At 45.1% G+C, this 17,766-nt stretch overlaps 2 protein-coding genes across 4 annotated transcripts in view; one reads left to right on the top strand and one right to left on the bottom strand.

Moving 5' to 3' along the window:
* Window positions 1–2,872: 2,872 nt before the first annotated feature.
* LOC121575909 (insulin-like growth factor-binding protein 6) lies at window positions 2,873–5,775 on the bottom strand. Its single transcript, XM_041889203.1, has 4 exons — window positions 5,239–5,775; window positions 4,485–4,519; window positions 4,187–4,309; window positions 2,873–3,947 (listed from the first exon to the last, which is right to left on the bottom strand). Exons 1-4 carry the CDS (start codon window positions 5,579–5,581, stop codon window positions 3,834–3,836), a joined length of 615 nt encoding a protein of 204 aa, XP_041745137.1. The 5' UTR covers window positions 5,582–5,775; the 3' UTR covers window positions 2,873–3,833.
* Window positions 5,776–12,800: 7,025 nt separating this feature from the next.
* LOC121575167 (SPRY domain-containing protein 3) overlaps window positions 12,801–17,766 on the top strand; it is a 48,882-nt gene continuing 43,916 nt past the window's right edge. Inside the window, exons 1-2 of one of the 3 annotated variants that reach the window (XM_041888077.2) lie at window positions 12,801–13,057; window positions 13,563–13,697. In XM_041888077.2, coding sequence (XP_041744011.1) covers window positions 13,570–13,697 — 128 coding nt within the window. In that variant the 5' untranslated portion in view covers window positions 12,801–13,057; window positions 13,563–13,569. Of the gene's footprint in view, window positions 13,058–13,562; window positions 13,698–13,720; window positions 13,780–17,766 lie in introns of those variants that run through there. The other 2 variants (XM_041888079.2, XM_041888078.2) reach the window with 2 other exon arrangements.

The raw sequence follows: 17,766 nt of genomic DNA, 5'->3' as shown, positions 1-17,766 counted from the left end.
GTCAGTAAAGACACTTTCCAGCTGGTCAGCGCGTGCTCTGAGTACGCGTCCTGGTAATCCGTCTGGCCCTGTGGCCTTGAGAATGAGCCGGTGTAGTAAGATTCGATCTCAGTCCTGTATTGAAGCTTTGCCTGTTTGAATGTTCGTCAGAGGGCGAAGGGTGTCCTGCACAGGAGGTTGGTGGCACCTTATTTGGTTAGGACGGGCTCGTGGTAATAGCTGGAGCAGAATAGTGGAATGGTACCAAATACAGCAAACACATGGTTTCCGTGTGTTACATGCCATTCCATTCACTCCATTCCAGCCATTATTATGAGCTGTCCTCCCCTCAGCAGCCTCCACTGGTGTCCCGCTCCTTGAAAGTGGAGGCTCTAGCCTTTAGCTCAGTGTGGATGTTGCCTGTAATCCATGGCTTCTGGTTGGGATATATACGTATGGTCACTGTTGGGACGTCGTCGACGATGCACTTATTAATGAAGCCGATGACTGATGTGGTACATTCCTCAATGCCATCAGATGTGTCCTGTAATATATTACAGTCTGTGCTAGCGAAACAGTCCTGTAGCTTAGCATCCGCTTCATCGGACCACTTCCGTATTGAGCGTGCCACTGGTACTTCCTGTTTGAGTTTTTGCTTGTAAGCAGGAATCAGGAGGATAGAGTTATGGCCAGATTTGCCAAATGGATGGCGAGGGAGAGCTTTGTATGCGTCTCTGTGTGTCGAGTAAAGGTGATCTAGTTTTTTTGCCTCTAGTTGCAGAGGTGACATGCTGGCAGAAATGAGATAAAAACAGATTTTTGTTTTCCTGCATTAAAATCACCGGCCACTAGGAGCACCGCCTCTGGGTGATCGTTTTCTTGTTTGCTTATGGCCCTATACAGCTTGTTGAGTGCGGTCTTAGTGCCAGCATTGGTTTGTGGTGGTAAATACACGGCTACGAAAAATATAGATGAAAACTCTCTTGGTAAATAATATGGTCTACAGATTATCATGAGGTATTCTAACTCAAGCGAGCAGAACAATCAAGACTTCCCTAATATTAGAGATTGCGAACCAGCTGTTGTTAACAAAGAGACACACACCACCCCCTTGAGCTTACCCTATAATAATAAAGCAAAAACATGTTTATAGAAATGTTTGATAATTTATTACAAATAAAAAATGGAAATATCACATTTACATAAGTATTCAGACCCTTTTCTCAGTACTTTGTTGAAGCACCTTTGGCAGCGATTACAGCCTCGAGTCTTCTTGGGTATGACGCTACAAGCTTGGCACACCTGTATTTGGGGAGTTTCTCCCATTCTTCTCTGCAGATCCACTCAAGCTCTGTCAGGTTGGATGGGGAGTGTTGCTGCACAGCTATTTTCAGGTCTCTTCAGAGATCAATCGGATTCAAGTCCGGGCTCTGGTTGGTCCACTCAAGGACAGTCAGAAACTTGTCCCGAAGCCACTCCTGTGTTGTCTTGGCTGTGTGCTTAGGGCTTAGTGCTGGAGAGATGGTTGTCCTTCTGGAAGGTTCTCCCATATCCACAGAGGAACTCTAGAGCTCTGTCAGAGTGACCATCAGGTTGTTGGTCACCTCCCTGACCAAGGCCCTTCTCCCCCGATTGCTCAGTTCTAGGAAGAATCTTGGTGGTCCAAACTTTTTCCATTTAAGAATGATGGAGGCCACTGTGTTCTTGGGGACCTTCAATGGTGCAGAAATTTTTTGGTACCCTTCCCCAGATCTGTGCCTCGACACAATCCTGTCTCTCCTCTGAGCTCTACGGACAATTCCTTCGACCTCATGGCTTGGTTTTTGCTCTGACATGCACTGTCATCTGTGGGACCTTATATAATTTTTCAAATCATGTCCAGTCAATTGAATTTAACACAGGTGGACTCCAATCAAGTTGTAGAAACATCTCAAGGATGATCAATGGAAACAGGATGCACCTGAGCGCAATTTTGAGTCTCATAGCAAAGGGTCTGAATACTTATGTAAATAGGGTATTTCTGTTTTATATTTTTAATAAATTAGCAAAAAAATTTAAAAACCTGTTTTCGCTTCGTCATTATGGGATATTATGTGTAGATTGCTGAGGATTTGTATTTATTTAGTCCATTTTAGAATAAGGCTGTAACGTAACAAAATGTGGAAAAAGTCAAGGGGTCTGATATTTCCGAAGGCACTGTATATTTAGATTATCATAAAAGGCTAGAATATAGTTAAAATGTAATTACTCCAATGAGACTTATATAGATTCCCACACCCCTAAAAATATAAACATTTGTTTTGTGACATTTAATTGTAATTTCCCCCTTATTCCGGAATGGAGTAGAGTTGCATGAGTTCAGGTCGTACTTTTTGCAATTTCCTAATAACATTTGAACGAATGAAACAAAACAGTCTTTGTGTGTGTGTGTGTGTGTGAGTATGTGAGTGTGTGAGTGTGTGTGTGTATGTGTGTGTGTTCCATCTGTATGTAAAGTCGCAAATGCCAACTAATTCACGTATCATTCCTGTCTCCTGCTGTTGTGTATTGTGTACCTTTTTATAAGTCTCAGATTGTGCTTTTGGAAGGTAAAGAACATAGAAAACACACCCACTGGAAGCTAAGAGCATACCAACTCCAAACCTCTTTGGCTTTAGATATTGTCATGGTAACTCTGAGAGCCAGTCCTGTTCTAAATCTTCCTGGTCATATGAGAACAATTTCTGGATTAAGGGCACACTGGCCAGCCATTACAGCCATAGCAAGGTTATTTTCAGTTTTTGTTTAACTGTAGACCACATGCTGTTATGAGGCTCACATGAAACCTCTAAAATGTATATTATACAGCAGGTAAGTATCTTCATCAGACATCTGGGAAAGATAGCCATCAACATACATTTGCTTCCAGGGTGTTTCCACTCAGAGGCTTTTATTGATAAAATGTCACATTTACTTAAGTATAAAAAATTGTCAACATAAATAATTAAATCAATAAAACAATGTTCAGCAGGTACAGTACAAAATACAATGTTTTTTCATGCCCAATAGAAAACAAAACACTTAAATAAAATGTAAAATTCATTATAAAAAATACATACTGCGAATTAAATAATACATCAGGTTTTAATTTATATATGTATATAAAAAGACTATATCTTATAGTATAAAAACATGTCTGCTCAGCTATAATGTCAGTAAAAAGGTTGGAGGTGCTCCAGTAGTTCTTGGTCCTGGAGTTTGAACATAAGAGTGTGTCGACAGTGGTAACATCATCAGAGACAATCCTCATCACGAGGCCATAGACTGTCATGGGACACAGTGGGTAAATATGATTGGGGATGTAGTCTACTACAGGTCTACCCACTTTGAGTTAGATTATAAAATTAACTCACAACTCTGCGTATTTATAACACAGAGTACAGATATTGAAACTAAAAAGTGCAACAATTCCATACCCATCCAGTCTAAACTCAGGTTGGGCCTACTAGGTAAATAATCTCTCTGGTTCGTACTGTATCACAACTCATCACTAGAGGGCGCTATGAGACCAAACAAACAGGGATGGATAAAGAGAATGACCTCCACGAGAAATGCAATTGGAAAAATGTGCTTGTAGGTAGTAGTGTAGTAGGGAATGCATCTCAAATGGCACCCTATTCCCTACAAAGGGTGCTATTTGGGATGCAGTAAGTGTGAATTTTGCTTGTATTGGCCATTTAGTGTCCAGCACATTGGGCAGCTCTCCTGTTCTTCCTCTATCCCTCTCTTTTCTCCTCATCTTGCTCTTCCTCTCGATCCTCACCCATTGGTCAATATTCCAGACTTCAGGGTGTGTTGGACTGGGCAGTGCCCTCTCATGCATTGTCACAGATCAGGGTGCCCTCTGGGCTTGTGTGTGATGATGTTGGCATGCCACTCTCATTCACACACCAGCAGTGACCGCGGCGCATGCCCCGAGACGACCGACACTGCCACACAGAGATAAAGCCTATTAGAGATGTGCAGTTTTGTAGAGGACACAACAACGACACTCAAACACTTACACACAAACATTACTGACCAGGCATCAACTATCGAGTCCAGCCTGCAACTCAAGATTGAGTTGGCCCACTGAGCTCCTGCTTAGGCAAGGTTACTCATCATGCAAGCATAGTTTGGCGAACCACCTCTGCTATACATGCATAAATCAGTCTGCTTCTAGACCTACCTGTTTCTTTCTAAAGAAACCACGCTTGTCACAGTTAGGCATATAGATATCACCACGGTCTGACTGGAAGACCAGGGGCTCAAGACCTTTAAGTACAGTGTTCAGCAGCCTACGACACGGAGCCTAGAGAGAGAAGGAGAGAGAGACGGAGAGAGAGCTGGTTCTCATTATTAAAACCCCGCCACTACCTCAGGTGCATGTTTTATTGTCTTTCAATTTTATCGCTCAACACAATCCTCCTCACATTTGTATGTACAACTTGTCCTCATTATGAAATGTCTTAAGTAAGGAATTTTACCTTCTCCAGGTCTTCGGTGGGTGTCGAGTGTGTGGCTGGAAAAATACATGACAACAGCTTTAGCATAGTAATGGATTACATTACCACAGTAACTGATTACTGAGATATCTGATAAATGCAGTGGCAGAGACAAACCAGTAGGTAGAGTCACATATCATGTTCACAGATTGGCACAAACAGGTTGTATAGTAAAATTACCAGCTGCTGGTGATTTGAGGTTATCATGACGTAATTGGGATTATTTAAGAGGAGAACATTTCCCACACACAAAACAAATTAATTCCTGGTGGAGTCTGAGCATAGATTTATTTGAAAGAAATCCTAAGTCTTGTGGCTGAGTTTGGAGCACTGCATATTGATCTTGGCTCTGTCTCCAATGTAAACTACTGTAAGTGCCAATTGTGTGCTCCATTACGACCTAGCTGTATTTTTTCTGAAGCTTACTTCTGATGAAGCTACACATTTTCCACTTCCACAGGCCAATACAATCTCACAATCGGGACCTTTCTTGTCACAACAGTCATTAGAGCAACATTTATGTATTTGTCTAAGATATACAGCGCTGGTGTCATGTCCATATCCTAACAAGGATAAACTCTGGGCCCTTGTTATACAGCCCATAACATGGTCATGTGAACTATCCGCAAAAGCTAAATCTAGCATTGATTTTAGTTACAATTTACAGTACCCCCTCCTCCACCCCACCAGATGTAACTGAGTGGCGTCTCCCTCTGTGCTGTAGTAGGTGTCTTACCTGTGGGCTGGGGACTCTCAGAAGGGCTGGGCCCACTGGCGTTGCTGCAGACTCCCCTGCCCTGCAGAAGGGCCTGGATGGGGCTGGGGTCTCCCAGTGGTGGGGCACAGCGGAGTCCACGGGCACAGCTCAGGGTGTAGACCCCACAGGGCTCCCCCAGGAACAGGACGGTGGTGCTGAGCTCCCCAGACTGCTGCCTCTGGTTGGGGGCCCTAGCCCCCTGTAAGTCCTTACTGGAGGGACTCCCTCCTCTGCGAGGGGGCAGCCGGGAGGCTAGCGTCCACGGGCTGGAGAGGGCAAGCTGGAGGAAGAGCAGAGCCAGAAGGTCAGGGTACAGAAGCATGTTTCCCTCAAGATACACGTTGTCCACCAACAAAAGTTAAGTAATAGTCCAGGAGGTTCCTATTTGTTTCAATGCCAGATAGTGTGTTTCAATGCCAGGTAGGCTGTTGTCTGAGGTTTGTTCTTATTCAGCTCAGTTCCAGTAGTCGGTTGGGAGACGCGAGGCAGAGTGGATAGGAATCCCCTCCAGCTACAACAGAGCGATAATGAAGCAGACAGACACCACAGACAGCGGCTTTTAAAGAGCCAAAAGGTGGAGGGAGAGGGAGGGGGAAGGAAAGAGGAAGAGAGAAATATTAGTCTCCCCTCTCATTTCCAGATTGCTGAGCACACCCCCACTTCCCCTTGTCTCTGACACACACACCTTTCTTTTACCAGTGCCTGCTGGTGAAATAGGGTTAGCCGTAACCCAATCATGATGTGTTATTATTGCTGTTTCATATTCAGCATTATTGTTTTCCCACCAGGAATACATTTGATTGATGTGTTTTACAAGTAAGCATTACTGACACATTTAAAATGACAAGGCTGGCGATGAGAACATTTGTTTTTAGAAAACATATTTGTGGGATTAAGTGATCATAGTCTGTTGCTGGAAAAACTGCTGTGTTATGGCTTTACACCCCCTGCTATATTGTGGATAAAGTGTTACCTGTCTAACAGAACACAGAGGGTGTTCTTTAATGGAAGCCTATCCAACAAAATCCAGGTAGAATCAGGAATTCCCCAGCGCAGCTGTCTAGGCCCCTTACTTTTTTCAATCTTTACTAACGACATGCCACTGGCTTTGAGTAAAGCCACACTATACACGTCAGCTACCACAGCGACTGAAATGACAGCAACACTTAACAAAGAGCTGCAGTTAGTTTCAGAATGGGTGGCAAGGAATAAGTTAGTCCTAAATATTTCAAAAACTAAAAGCATTGTATTTGGGACAAATCATTTACTAAACCCTAAACCTCAACTAAATCTTGTAATGAATAATGTGGAAATTGAGCAAGTTGAGGAGACTAAATTGCTTGGAGTAACCCTGGATTGTAAACTATCATGGTCAAAACATATTGATACAACAGTAGCTAGGATGGGGAGAAGTCTGTCATTAATAAAGCGCTGCTCTGCATTCTTAACAGCACTATCAACAAGGCAGGTCCTACAGGCCCTAGTTTTGTCGCACCTGGACTACTGTTCAGTCGTGTGGTCATGTGCCACAAAGAGGAAAATTGCAATTGGCTCAGAACAGGGCAGCACGGCTGGCCCTTGGATGTACACAGAGAGCTAACATTAAAAATATGCATGTCAATCTCTCCTGGCTCAAAGTGGAGGAGAGATTGACTTCATCACTACTTGTATTTGTGACAGGTATTGACATATTGAATGCACCGAGCTGTCTGTTTGAACTACTGGCACACAGCTCGGACACCCATGCATACCCCAAAAGACATGCCACCAGAGGTCTCTTCACAGTCCCCAAGTCAAGAACAGACTATGGGAGGTGCACTGTACTACATAGAGCCATGACTACATTGAACTCTAAACCACATCAAGTAACTCATGCCAGCAGTAAAATTAGATTTAAAAAACTGATAAAAATACAGCTTATGGAACAGCAGGGTGTCACGCCCTGGTTCTGGGGACTCTTAAATGTTGAGCCAGGGTGTGGATTTGCTTTGTTTAGTTTTTTCTATGTTTTCGTTCTAGATCGTTTAGATCTATGTTGGCCAGGGTGGTTCCCAATCAGGGGCAGCTGTAGCTCGTTGTCTCTGATTGGGGACCATACTTAGGCAGCCTGTGTTGCACTAGTATTTGTGGGATCTTGTTCCGTAAGGTTTGTTTTGTATTAACCTAGGACTTCACGTATCGTTTGGTTTGTTGTTTTGTTCGTGTGGTGTACTACAAATAAAATGTACGCTTATCACGCTGCACCTTGGTCCGTGTCTTCAGTCGACGATTGTGACAGAAGATCCCACCTTAAGAGGACCAAGCAGCGTGCCCAGGAGGAGAAGATGGCGATGTCCCAGGTGGGCAAATGGTGGTCTTGGGAGGAGATATTCGTGGGCAAAGGGCCATGGGCAAAGGTGAATGCCCAGGCAGGAGAGGAGACTGTGGAGGCGCGCTACAGAGAGGAGCAGCGGCAACGCAGATGGTACCGGCCGAGGAGGAAGCCCGAGAGACAGCCCCAAGAAAAAAAAATTTGGGGGCTAAAAGGGTGGTTGGCGGAGCCTAGAGGTAGAGCAGAGCCAACTCCCCGTACTCAGGCTAGGAAGCGTGAGACTGGGCAGGCTCCGTGTTATGCGGAGCCACGTACTGTGCCGCGAGTGTTCCGGCACAGTCCTGTACGTCCTGTGCTAGCACCACGCACGTGTCGTGCTAAGGTGGGCATGCAGCCAGGACGGGGTGTGCCGGCTCAACGCTCGTGGCCTCCAGTACCCCTCCTCGGTCCCGGATATCCTGCGCCAGTGCCACGTGCTGTAGCGCCAGTACGAGTGCACAGCCCTGTACGTCCTGTGCTGATGCCTCACACATATTGTGCGGAGATAGGCATTCAGCTAGGACGGGTTGTGTCAGCTCTCCGCTCCAGACCTCCAGTCCGCCTCCACAGTCCGGCCCGGCCCGTTCCAGCTCCCCGCACCAAGCCAATGGTGCGTGTTCCCAGTCCAGCCCGGCCCGTTCCTGCTCCCCGCACCAAGACAGTGGTGCGCGTCGCCAGCCCGGTCCGGCTTGTTCCTGCCCCTCGCACCAAACCAGTGGTGCGCGTCGCCAGCCCGGTCCGGCCTGTTCCTGTCCCTCGCACCAAGCCTGTGGTGCGCGTCGCCAGCCCGGTCCGGCCTGTTCCTGCCCCTCGCACCAAACCAGTGGTGCGCGTCGCCAGCCCGGTCCGGCCTGTTCCTGTCCCTCGCACCAAGCCTGTGGTGCGCGTCGCCAGCCCGGTCCGGCCTGTTCCTGCCCCTCGCACCAAACCAGTGGTGCGCGTCGCCAGCCCGGTACGGCCTGTTCCTGCCCCTCGCACCAAACCAGTGGTGCGCGTCGCCAACCCGGTCCGGCCTGTTCCTGTCCCTCGCACCAAGCCTGTGGTGCGCGTCGCCAGCCCGGTCCGGCCTGTTCCTGCCCCTCGCACCAAACCAGTGGTGCGCGTCGCCAGCCTGGTCCGGCCTGTTCCTGCTACCCGCACCAAGCCAGTGGTGCGCGTCGTCAGCCCGGTCCGGCCCATTCCTGCTCCCCGCACCAAGCCAGTGGTGCGCGTCGTCAGCCCGGTCCGGCCCGTTCCTGCTCCCCGCACCAAGCCAGTGGTGCGTGTGTCCAGTCCGGCATGGCCCGTGCCTGTTCCACCGGTGCCTGGTCCGGCACCGGTCAGCTGCTCCACTCCGGAGCCAGAGCAATCCGCTCCACCGGTGTCCAGTCCAGCTCCGGCCAGCGGGGCCAGACCAGATCAGGGGCGCAACGGGGGGGTGGAGAGAGAGTGGTGGTCACGCCCGGAGCCGGATCCGCCTCCGAGGCGGAATGCCCACCCGGCCCCTACCCTCTTGTGTTTGTGTGGCGCGGTCGCAGTCCACGCCTTTGGGGGGGGGGGGGTACTGTCACGCCCTGGTTCTGGGGACTCTTAAATGTTGAGCCAGGGTGTGGATTTGCTTTGTTTAGTTTTTCTATGTTTTCGTTCTAGATCGTTTAGATCTATGTTGGCCAGGGTGGTTCCCAATCAGAGGCAGCTGTAGCTCGTTGTCTCTGATTGCGGACCATACTTAGGCAGCCTGTGTTGCACTATTATTTTTTGGATCTTGTTCCGTAAGGTTTGTTTTGTATTAAGCTAGGACTTCACGTATCGTTTGGTTTGTTGTTTTGTTCGTGTGGTGTACTACAAATAAAATGTACGCTTATCACGCTGCGCCTTGGTCCGTGTCTTCAGTCGACGATCGTGACACAGGGACTGTGAAGCAACACAAACATAGACACATGCATAGAAACACACGATAACATACACACTATACACACATGTACAAATGGATTTTGTGTTACAGTGAGGGAAAAAAGTATTTGATCCCCTGCTGATTTTGTATGTTTGCCCACTGACAAAGAAATGATCAGTCTATAATTTTAATGTTAGGTTTATTTGAACAGTAAGAGACAGAATAACAACAAAAACATTCAGAAAAACGCATGTCAAAAATGTTATAAATTGATTTGCATTTTAATGAGGGACCCCCTCTCAATCAGAAAGATTTCTGGCTCCCAGGTGTCTTTTTATACAGGTAACGAGCTGAGATTAGGAGCACACTCTTAAAGGGAGTGCTCCAAATCTCAGTTTGTTACCTGTATAAAAGACACCTGTCCACAGAAGCAATCAAACAATCAGATTCCAAACTCTCCACCATGGCCAAGACCACAGAGCTCTCTAAGGATGTCAGGGACAAGATTGTAGACCTACACAAGGCTGGAATGGACTACAAGACCATCGCCAAGCAGCTTGGTGAGAAGGTGACAACAGTTGGTGCGATTATTCGCAAATGGAAGAAACACAAAATAACTCTCAATCTCCCTTGGCCTGGGGCTCCATGCAAGATCTCACCTCGTGGAGTTGCAATGATCATGAGAACGGTGAGGAATCAGCCCAGAACTACACGGGAGGATCAAGGCAGCTGGGACCATAGTCACCAAGAAAACAATTGGTAACACACTACGCCGTGAAGGACTGAAATCCTGCAGCGCCCGCAAGGTCCCCCTGCTCAAGAAAGCACATGTACAGGCCCGTCTGAAGTTTGCCAATGAACATCTGAATGATTCAGAGGAGAACTGGGTGAAAGTGTTGTGGTCAGATAAGACCAAAATCGAGCTCTTTGGCATCAACTCAACTCGCCGCGTTTGGAGGAGGAGGAATGCAGCTTATGACCCCAAGAACACCATCCCCACCGTCAAACATGGAGGTGGAAACATTATGCTTTGGGGGTGTTTTTCTGCTAAGGGGACAGGACAACTTCACCGCATCAAAGGGACGATGGACGGGCCATGTACCGTCAAATCTTGGTTGAGAACCTCCTTCCCTCAGCCAGTGCATTGAAAATGGGTCGTGGATGGGTATTCCAGCATGACAATGACCCAAAACACACGGCCAAGGCAACAAAGGAGTGGCTCAAGAAGAAGCACATTAAGGTCCTGGAGTGGCCTAGCCAGTTTCCAGACCTTAATCCCATAGAAAATCTGTGTAGGGAGCTGAAGGTTCGAGTTGCCAAACGTCAGCCTCGAAACCTTAATGACTTGGAGAAGATCTGCAAAGAGGAGTGGGACGAAATCCCTCCTGAGATGTGTGCAAACCTGGTGGCCAACTACAAGAAATGTCTGACCTCTGTGATTGCCAACAAGGGTTTTGCCACCAAGTACTAAGTCATGTTTTGCAGAGGGGTCAAATACTTATTTCCCTCATTAAAATGCAAATCAATTTATAAAATTTTTGACATGCGCTTTTCTGGATTTTTTTGTTGTGATTCTGTCTCTCACTGTTCAAATAAACCTACCATTAAAATTATAGACTGATCATGTCTTTGTCAGTGGGCAAACGTACAAAATCAGCAGGGGATCAAATACTTTTTTCCCTCACTGTATAGATATGTGGTACTAGAGTAGAGGCCATCTTGATGTGTGAAAGTTAGTGTATAAGCTAATGATCCATCATGTATGACATTTCTGGGAGTGTGTAAACTTACGTTTTGTATTACCATATCATTTTTGTATGTTCTCTATAGTTATGTACTTGCAAATGTATCAGTTGACCAATTCGGCACATTTGGGCAGACTTGATACAAAATAGTCCAGTATTGTAATGCTTCACTGGATCAATCTGAAACTTTGCACACACACTGCTGCCATTTAGTGGCCAAAATCTAAATGGCGCCTAAACTGCAATATTATATTGTGGCCTTTCTCTTGCATTTCAAAGATGATGGAAGGAAAAATAATTTTGAAAACGCATGTTTTTTTGTTTGTATTATATTTTACCAGATCTAATGTGTTATATTCTCCTACATTAATTTCACATTTCCACAAACTTCAAAGTGTTTCCTTTCAAATGGTATCAAGAAAATGCATATCCTTGCTTCAGGTCCTGAGCTACAGGCAGTCAGATTTGTAATGTCATTTTAGGCGAAAATTGAACAAAAAGGGTCTGATCCTTAAGAGGTTAACCTGTACTTTGATGGTTATTGATGAAGAAGCCTGATAATGAATTTGGACAGGTTCCAACAGCAATCTTGTTAAATAGTTGCATCAGGCACTGGTCTAAATCATATTCCTCTACTGTACTTTATGACTGAACACCTGAGCTGTTTGAAATATGGCCTACCGTCTTTGGAATTTTGGAATGTACAGTCAAACACCAAAGGAATTCTAATCAAGGCATTAGTCACTCACATCCAAAGTTTAATGACCCCATTAAATGGAGTGTTTGCATTTGCAGTTGCCATGGCTTAGCTTAAAATAACAAATAATGAACACAAAAGAGTACTTGATGACGTAAAAGTGCACGTACAGACTTTGATCAGAGAGACATTGACGGAGAGGGTGCAGGAGTGCCACTTAATGTAGGGGACTTTGGCTGACTAAGCCAAACATGATTCATTCTTCCATCACAGGAAATGCATTCCTCTGTGTGTGTGTGTGTCATGATAATGGACTAGTGAAGAATTTGGTGGGAGGACCACCTCTTTAAAAATGACTTATTTCAGAAAAATGAAGGAAAAAAACACGTCTGTTTAATGCTGAAGCCAATATGGCAACGAATATGTAAAGGCAAGAAACATTTGCTGTCAGTCCTGTGTTCCCAGTTAACGATCCGAACGCTGTTCGGTTCACATGTTTCACAATTAAGATTTGTTTCCACACCTAACAATTAGTAACCCACTGACTTATTTCAGAAAAATTAAGGAAAAAAACACGTCTGTTTAATGCTGAAGCCAATATGGCAACGAATATGTAAAGGCAAGAAACATTTGCTGTCAGTCCTGTGTTCCCAGTTAACGATCCGAACGCTGTTCGGTTCACATGTTTCACAATTAAGATTTGTTTCCACACCTAACAATTAGTAACCCACCCCAAAACCCAGGATTCCTCCTTCTAAAAAAAGACACGGCTCCGCCCCATAATTAGGGTCCTTTATTATTTTACAGTCATCTCAAATTCTCTCTTGCTCACTCACACACACACACGTTTCATTTATATATATATATATAATACAACATTTCACTGTCAAGTGTAGCCAAGTCAATTGAGTTAATAATGCTCTTTGAAAAGTATCCTATAGCCTAAAATAAACAGCTACAGTAGAGTATTTTATAGATTGCCGGAAACAAATGTTATTTGTATCATGATGTCATTAGAACGCGCCATTTGCACTCAGCGGAATTTGTTTTGATGGAGCTGGACAACACGTACTGGAAATTTGTAAACAACAAGGAATTTGGCCACAGATGAAAGACAGTCGTTTAACGATAAGGTGTGCAACTTTTAGTCCGTGTGTGGTTAATACATTTTAAAAAATGTTACCGGACGTGTGCGAGAATGTGCTGCTTACGGACAGAACTCTTCCTCACTGTGTGTGAGGTTGAGAAGTGCTTGATGTGGATAGCTAGCTAACCGACAGTAGCTATTTATTTCCTTGCATGTGTTGGCAGCTGGAGCTAGATAGCTGGCTAGTTCACTCTAGACTAGTAACATTTGCTATGTGTCATAAATTGCTAGCTAACTAGGTATATTGTGTATTAACTAGGTAATAACCCGTAAATTACATTTGCTATTATTAGACACCCTCGTACAAGCTACTTTGGCCATTTGTTTTTCAGTTTGATTTCGATCCAACTAAACCAAACAAATGCAACACCGACATCCTAGTCCATAAATATTCAGTCGAGCCTGCTATACATATGCAGCTGCCACTTAAAAAAATTATATGAGGGTAGGGTAGAGGATCAACACCTCAATGTTTCTGTTTGTGTCCTCAGGTAAGCGATGGACGACATCAACCTCCATTACCGCTTTCTTAACTGGAGACGGAGGATCCGGGAGATTCGTGAGGTGCGGGCTGTGCGGTACCGTGAGCGGTTCAAGAGGATGCTGAGAGACGGAGACCTGCTAAGGTGGGGATGAAAACTGTCAAGTGTAGGATGATGAATGAGGAATTGAATTATTTCCCCCCCCCCAGAAGGAATATCAGTTGTGGTAAGTCGGATAAGATCAAGATACAAACTGTATAGTAGGCCTTAACATAAACAGAAACATTCATACATAATAATATATAATGACACTAGCCAAAACAGTGTTCCTCTATCCTGGTTCAGGGCAAGGAATGTAAAGAGAAGGAACAGTCAGGGCTTGGTTTCCCAACAATGGCCGAAGATGTAAAATGCGTTTCCAAAAACACCAGGCAGAGAGCGTTTACAAAAACACCACGCAGAGAGAACGGTCGCTAAGTGCGTTGTTGGAGCATGTATTGATACTGATAGTATCAAAATAAAGGGAGCGCTGCTCTCGGATCAGCTTTTTCCATTCAAATCTTACCTTAACATTCACAATACTGAAAACGGATCAGCTCGTATTACTACCTACGGCTGCAAATATTGAGGTGGCTTATTCTAATGCTTACCCAATAAAAATGCACTAAGTCACCAATTTGGCACATCATTGCACACATGTTAGGCCAGTGGTTCCCAACCAGAGGTACTAGGACCCCTGGGGGTACTTGGCCTATCCACAGGGGGTACATGAGAAGACTCATGAGACCATAGGCTTACTGGTAAAATGCACATGAGGGGGTACTCTGGGCAGAGCAAAATTCAGTTGGTAGTACAGCAACCGAAAAAGGTTGGGAACCTTTGTGTTAGGCTACACATCATTAAATATATTGAGAAAATTACAGACAGTAGCCTACAAGTAGCAAAATAGAACTAAATTGATTGAACATGAAACGTATTTCAATATGATTGAAATAGGCCTATAGCCTACTGTTTATTTTAATGCAGTCATCTAGGTTCATTTGAAGCATCTTTTTATACGTCGCTTTTTTGTATCAATTGCAAAGACATTGTCAACTTTTAATTTATTGTCAACTTTGTTCTGAAGTTATCAGAGGTCAAAGAGAGATTGATAAACCATGTGATTTTATGTTTAGCGGAGGAGATCTTCTGTATAAAGTGCCGCGGGAAGGCAAAAAAGCATCTACAACGCACTTAGCTGTTCTACGAGTGGTCTGAGGCAGGCGATAGATTAAGAGCATTTTCAAGTGCAACGTTAATAACGATGGTTTTGGGAAACAGCTCGGAGATTTAACGATGCTCCTACGAAGGTTCTAATGATGAACTTAGCCTTAAGATGCTTTTTGGAAACCGGGCCCAGATCAGTCAGTCAGACACAGTTTACCCAAAATGCATCACGGACCTAATGTTTTCGAACACGGCCACCCTGTGGCCCTGTCCACAGAACCAAGGAATGTAAAGAGAAGGAACATTCAGATGCATCATAATAACTCTATCCTTGGTTCTGGAGACCCACAGGAATGATGGCCTTGTTCGAGAACATCAAATCCGTGATGCAATGTGGGTAAATTGTGACTGACGGCTGATCTACAAATAATAATAAGTAGTTATTATTCAAGGTGATTTATAGATCAGGTAGTCGGCGACTGCATTGCAGTCAAAGCCAAACAAGCCCGCTGTGAGTGAAGTCTTTTGTTGCAGCCAAGTAGTAACACCTGATTCAAGCCCTTGATGAGCTGACTCAGGTGTGTTAGTTTGTACTGGGACCTAGGCCCGTATCCACAAAGCATCTCAGAAAACGTCCTAGGAATCCTGTTAAAACCTGTTTTAAGACTTAAAAAACTCCCAGCTCAGAGTAGGTTGTAGGATGATGTTAAGACACTGCCCAGACAAACTCTTAGCCAGGAGCAAAATCACTCATAAAAGTTGATCTCAGCTGGTAATCACAATCACGACAGTTTGAGGTACCGCAAAGGAAAGATAGTGATGACACTTATTGACATTGTTGCAAATTATGGGGAATAACCATTTGCGATGAGGCATCGCCAGCTGTGAACTCTATAGCACACTTCAGAAAACCACAGTGAATGTGACTGTACATCAAATGTTGTAATGGTAAAAATGTTTGCTATCATCACTTTGCCTAGGCCTACTCTTAATTATTGCCTAATATGTTGGCATTCATATATATACATTACCGTTCAAAAGTTTGGGGTCACTTAGAAATTTCCTTGTTTTCCATGAAAACATACATGAAATTAGTTTGAATAGGAAATATAGCAAAATGAATAGGAAATGTAGTCATTGACAAGGTTAGAAATAATGCTTTTTAATTGAAATAATAATTGTGTCCTTCAAACTTTGCTTTCGTCAAAGAATCCTCCATTTGCAGCAATTACAGCCTTGCAGACCTTTGGCATTCTAGTTGTCAATTTGTTGCGGTAATCTGAAGACATTTCACCCCATGCTTCCTGAAGCACCTCCCACAAGTTGGATTGGCTTGATGGGCACTTCTTACGTACCATACGGTCAAGCTGCTCCCACAACAGCTCAATAGGGTTGAGATCCGGTGACTGTGCTGGCCACTCCATTATAGACAGAATACCAGCTGACTGCTTCTTCCCTAAATAGTTATTGCATAGTTTGGAGCTGTGCTTTGGGTCATTGTCCTGTTGTAGGAGGAAATTGGCTCTAATCAAGTGCCGTCCACAGGGTATGGCATGGCGTTGCAAAATGGAGTGATAGCCTTCCTTCTTCAAGATCCCTTTTACCCTGTACAAATCTCCCACTTTATCACCACCAAAGCACCCCCAGACCATCACATTGCCTCCACCATGCTTGACAGATGGCATCAAGCACTCCTCCAGCATCTTTTCATTTGGTCTGCGTCTCATAAATGTTCTTCTTTGTGATCTGAACACTTCAAACTTAGATTCGTCTGTCCATAACACTTGTTAACATCTTCCTCTGTCCAGTGTCTGTGTTCTTTTGTCCATCTTAATCTTTTCTTTTTATTGGCCAGTCTGAGATATGGCTTTTTCTTTGCAACTCTGCCTAGAAGGTCAGCATCCCGGAGTCGCCTCTTCACTGTTGACGTTGAGACTGGCATTTTGCGGGTACTATTTAATGAAGCTGCCAGTTGAGGACCTGTGATGCATCTGTTTCTCAAACTAGACACTAAATGTATTTGTCCTCTTGCTCAGTTGTGCACCGGGGCCTCCCACTCCTCTTTCTATTCTGGTTAGAGCCAGTTTGCGCTGTTCTGTGAAGGGAGTAGTACACAGCGTTGTACGAGATCTTCAGTTTCTTGGCAATTTCTCGCATGGAATAACCTTCATTTATCAGAACAAGAATAGACTGACGAGTTTCAGAAGAAAGTTATTTGTTTCTGGCCATTTTGAGCCTGTAATCGAACCCACAATTGCTGATGCTCCAGATACTCAACTAGTCTCAAGAAGGCCATACACAAAAATTGATGCACGCATGACTGTAAGTCGCTTTGGATAAAAGCGTCTGCTAAATGGCATATTATTATTATTATTATTATAAGGCCAGTTGTGTTTGTCACGATCGTCGGTAAGAGAGGAGGACCAAGGCGCAGCGTTGAATGCGAACATATTTATTATAGGTGATACACGATCAAAACGATAACGTGACAGTCAACGGTCTAACACAAACCAACTAGAACAAGATCCCACAACCACTGTGGGCAAACAGCTTGTTTAAAATGTGGTTCCCAATCAGAGACAACCAGCCACAGCTGACACTCGTTGCCTCTGATTGAGAACCACACTGGCAACATAGAAAAGAAACAACTAGACCTACAACACAGAAATCTACACACCCTGGCTCAACATAAGTGTCCCCAGAGCCAGGGCGTGACAGTACCCCCCCCTAAAGGCGCGGACTCCGACTGCGCCAACCAAATACCACAGGGGAGGGACCGGGTGGGCACTCCGCTTAGGCGGTGGATCCGGCTCCGGGCCTGATCCCCGCTCCCTCTCCAACCCCCCAAAGTACCCCTGGTCCGGTCTGGCCCCGCTGGCCGGAGCTGGACTGCACATTGGTGGAGCGGATTGCTCTAGCTCCGGCGTGAAGCATCTGACCGGTGCGGACCAGGCACGGTGGAACAGGCACGGGGCGTGCCGGACTGACAACGCACACCACTGGCTTG

The sequence above is a fragment of the Coregonus clupeaformis genome, chromosome 10 (assembly GCF_020615455.1).
Source record: "Coregonus clupeaformis isolate EN_2021a chromosome 10, ASM2061545v1, whole genome shotgun sequence".
NCBI classification, from domain to species: Eukaryota; Metazoa; Chordata; class Actinopteri; order Salmoniformes; family Salmonidae; genus Coregonus; species Coregonus clupeaformis.
The sequence above is the reverse complement of the archived record's forward strand: the minus strand, read 5'-3'. Positions and strand labels throughout refer to the sequence as shown.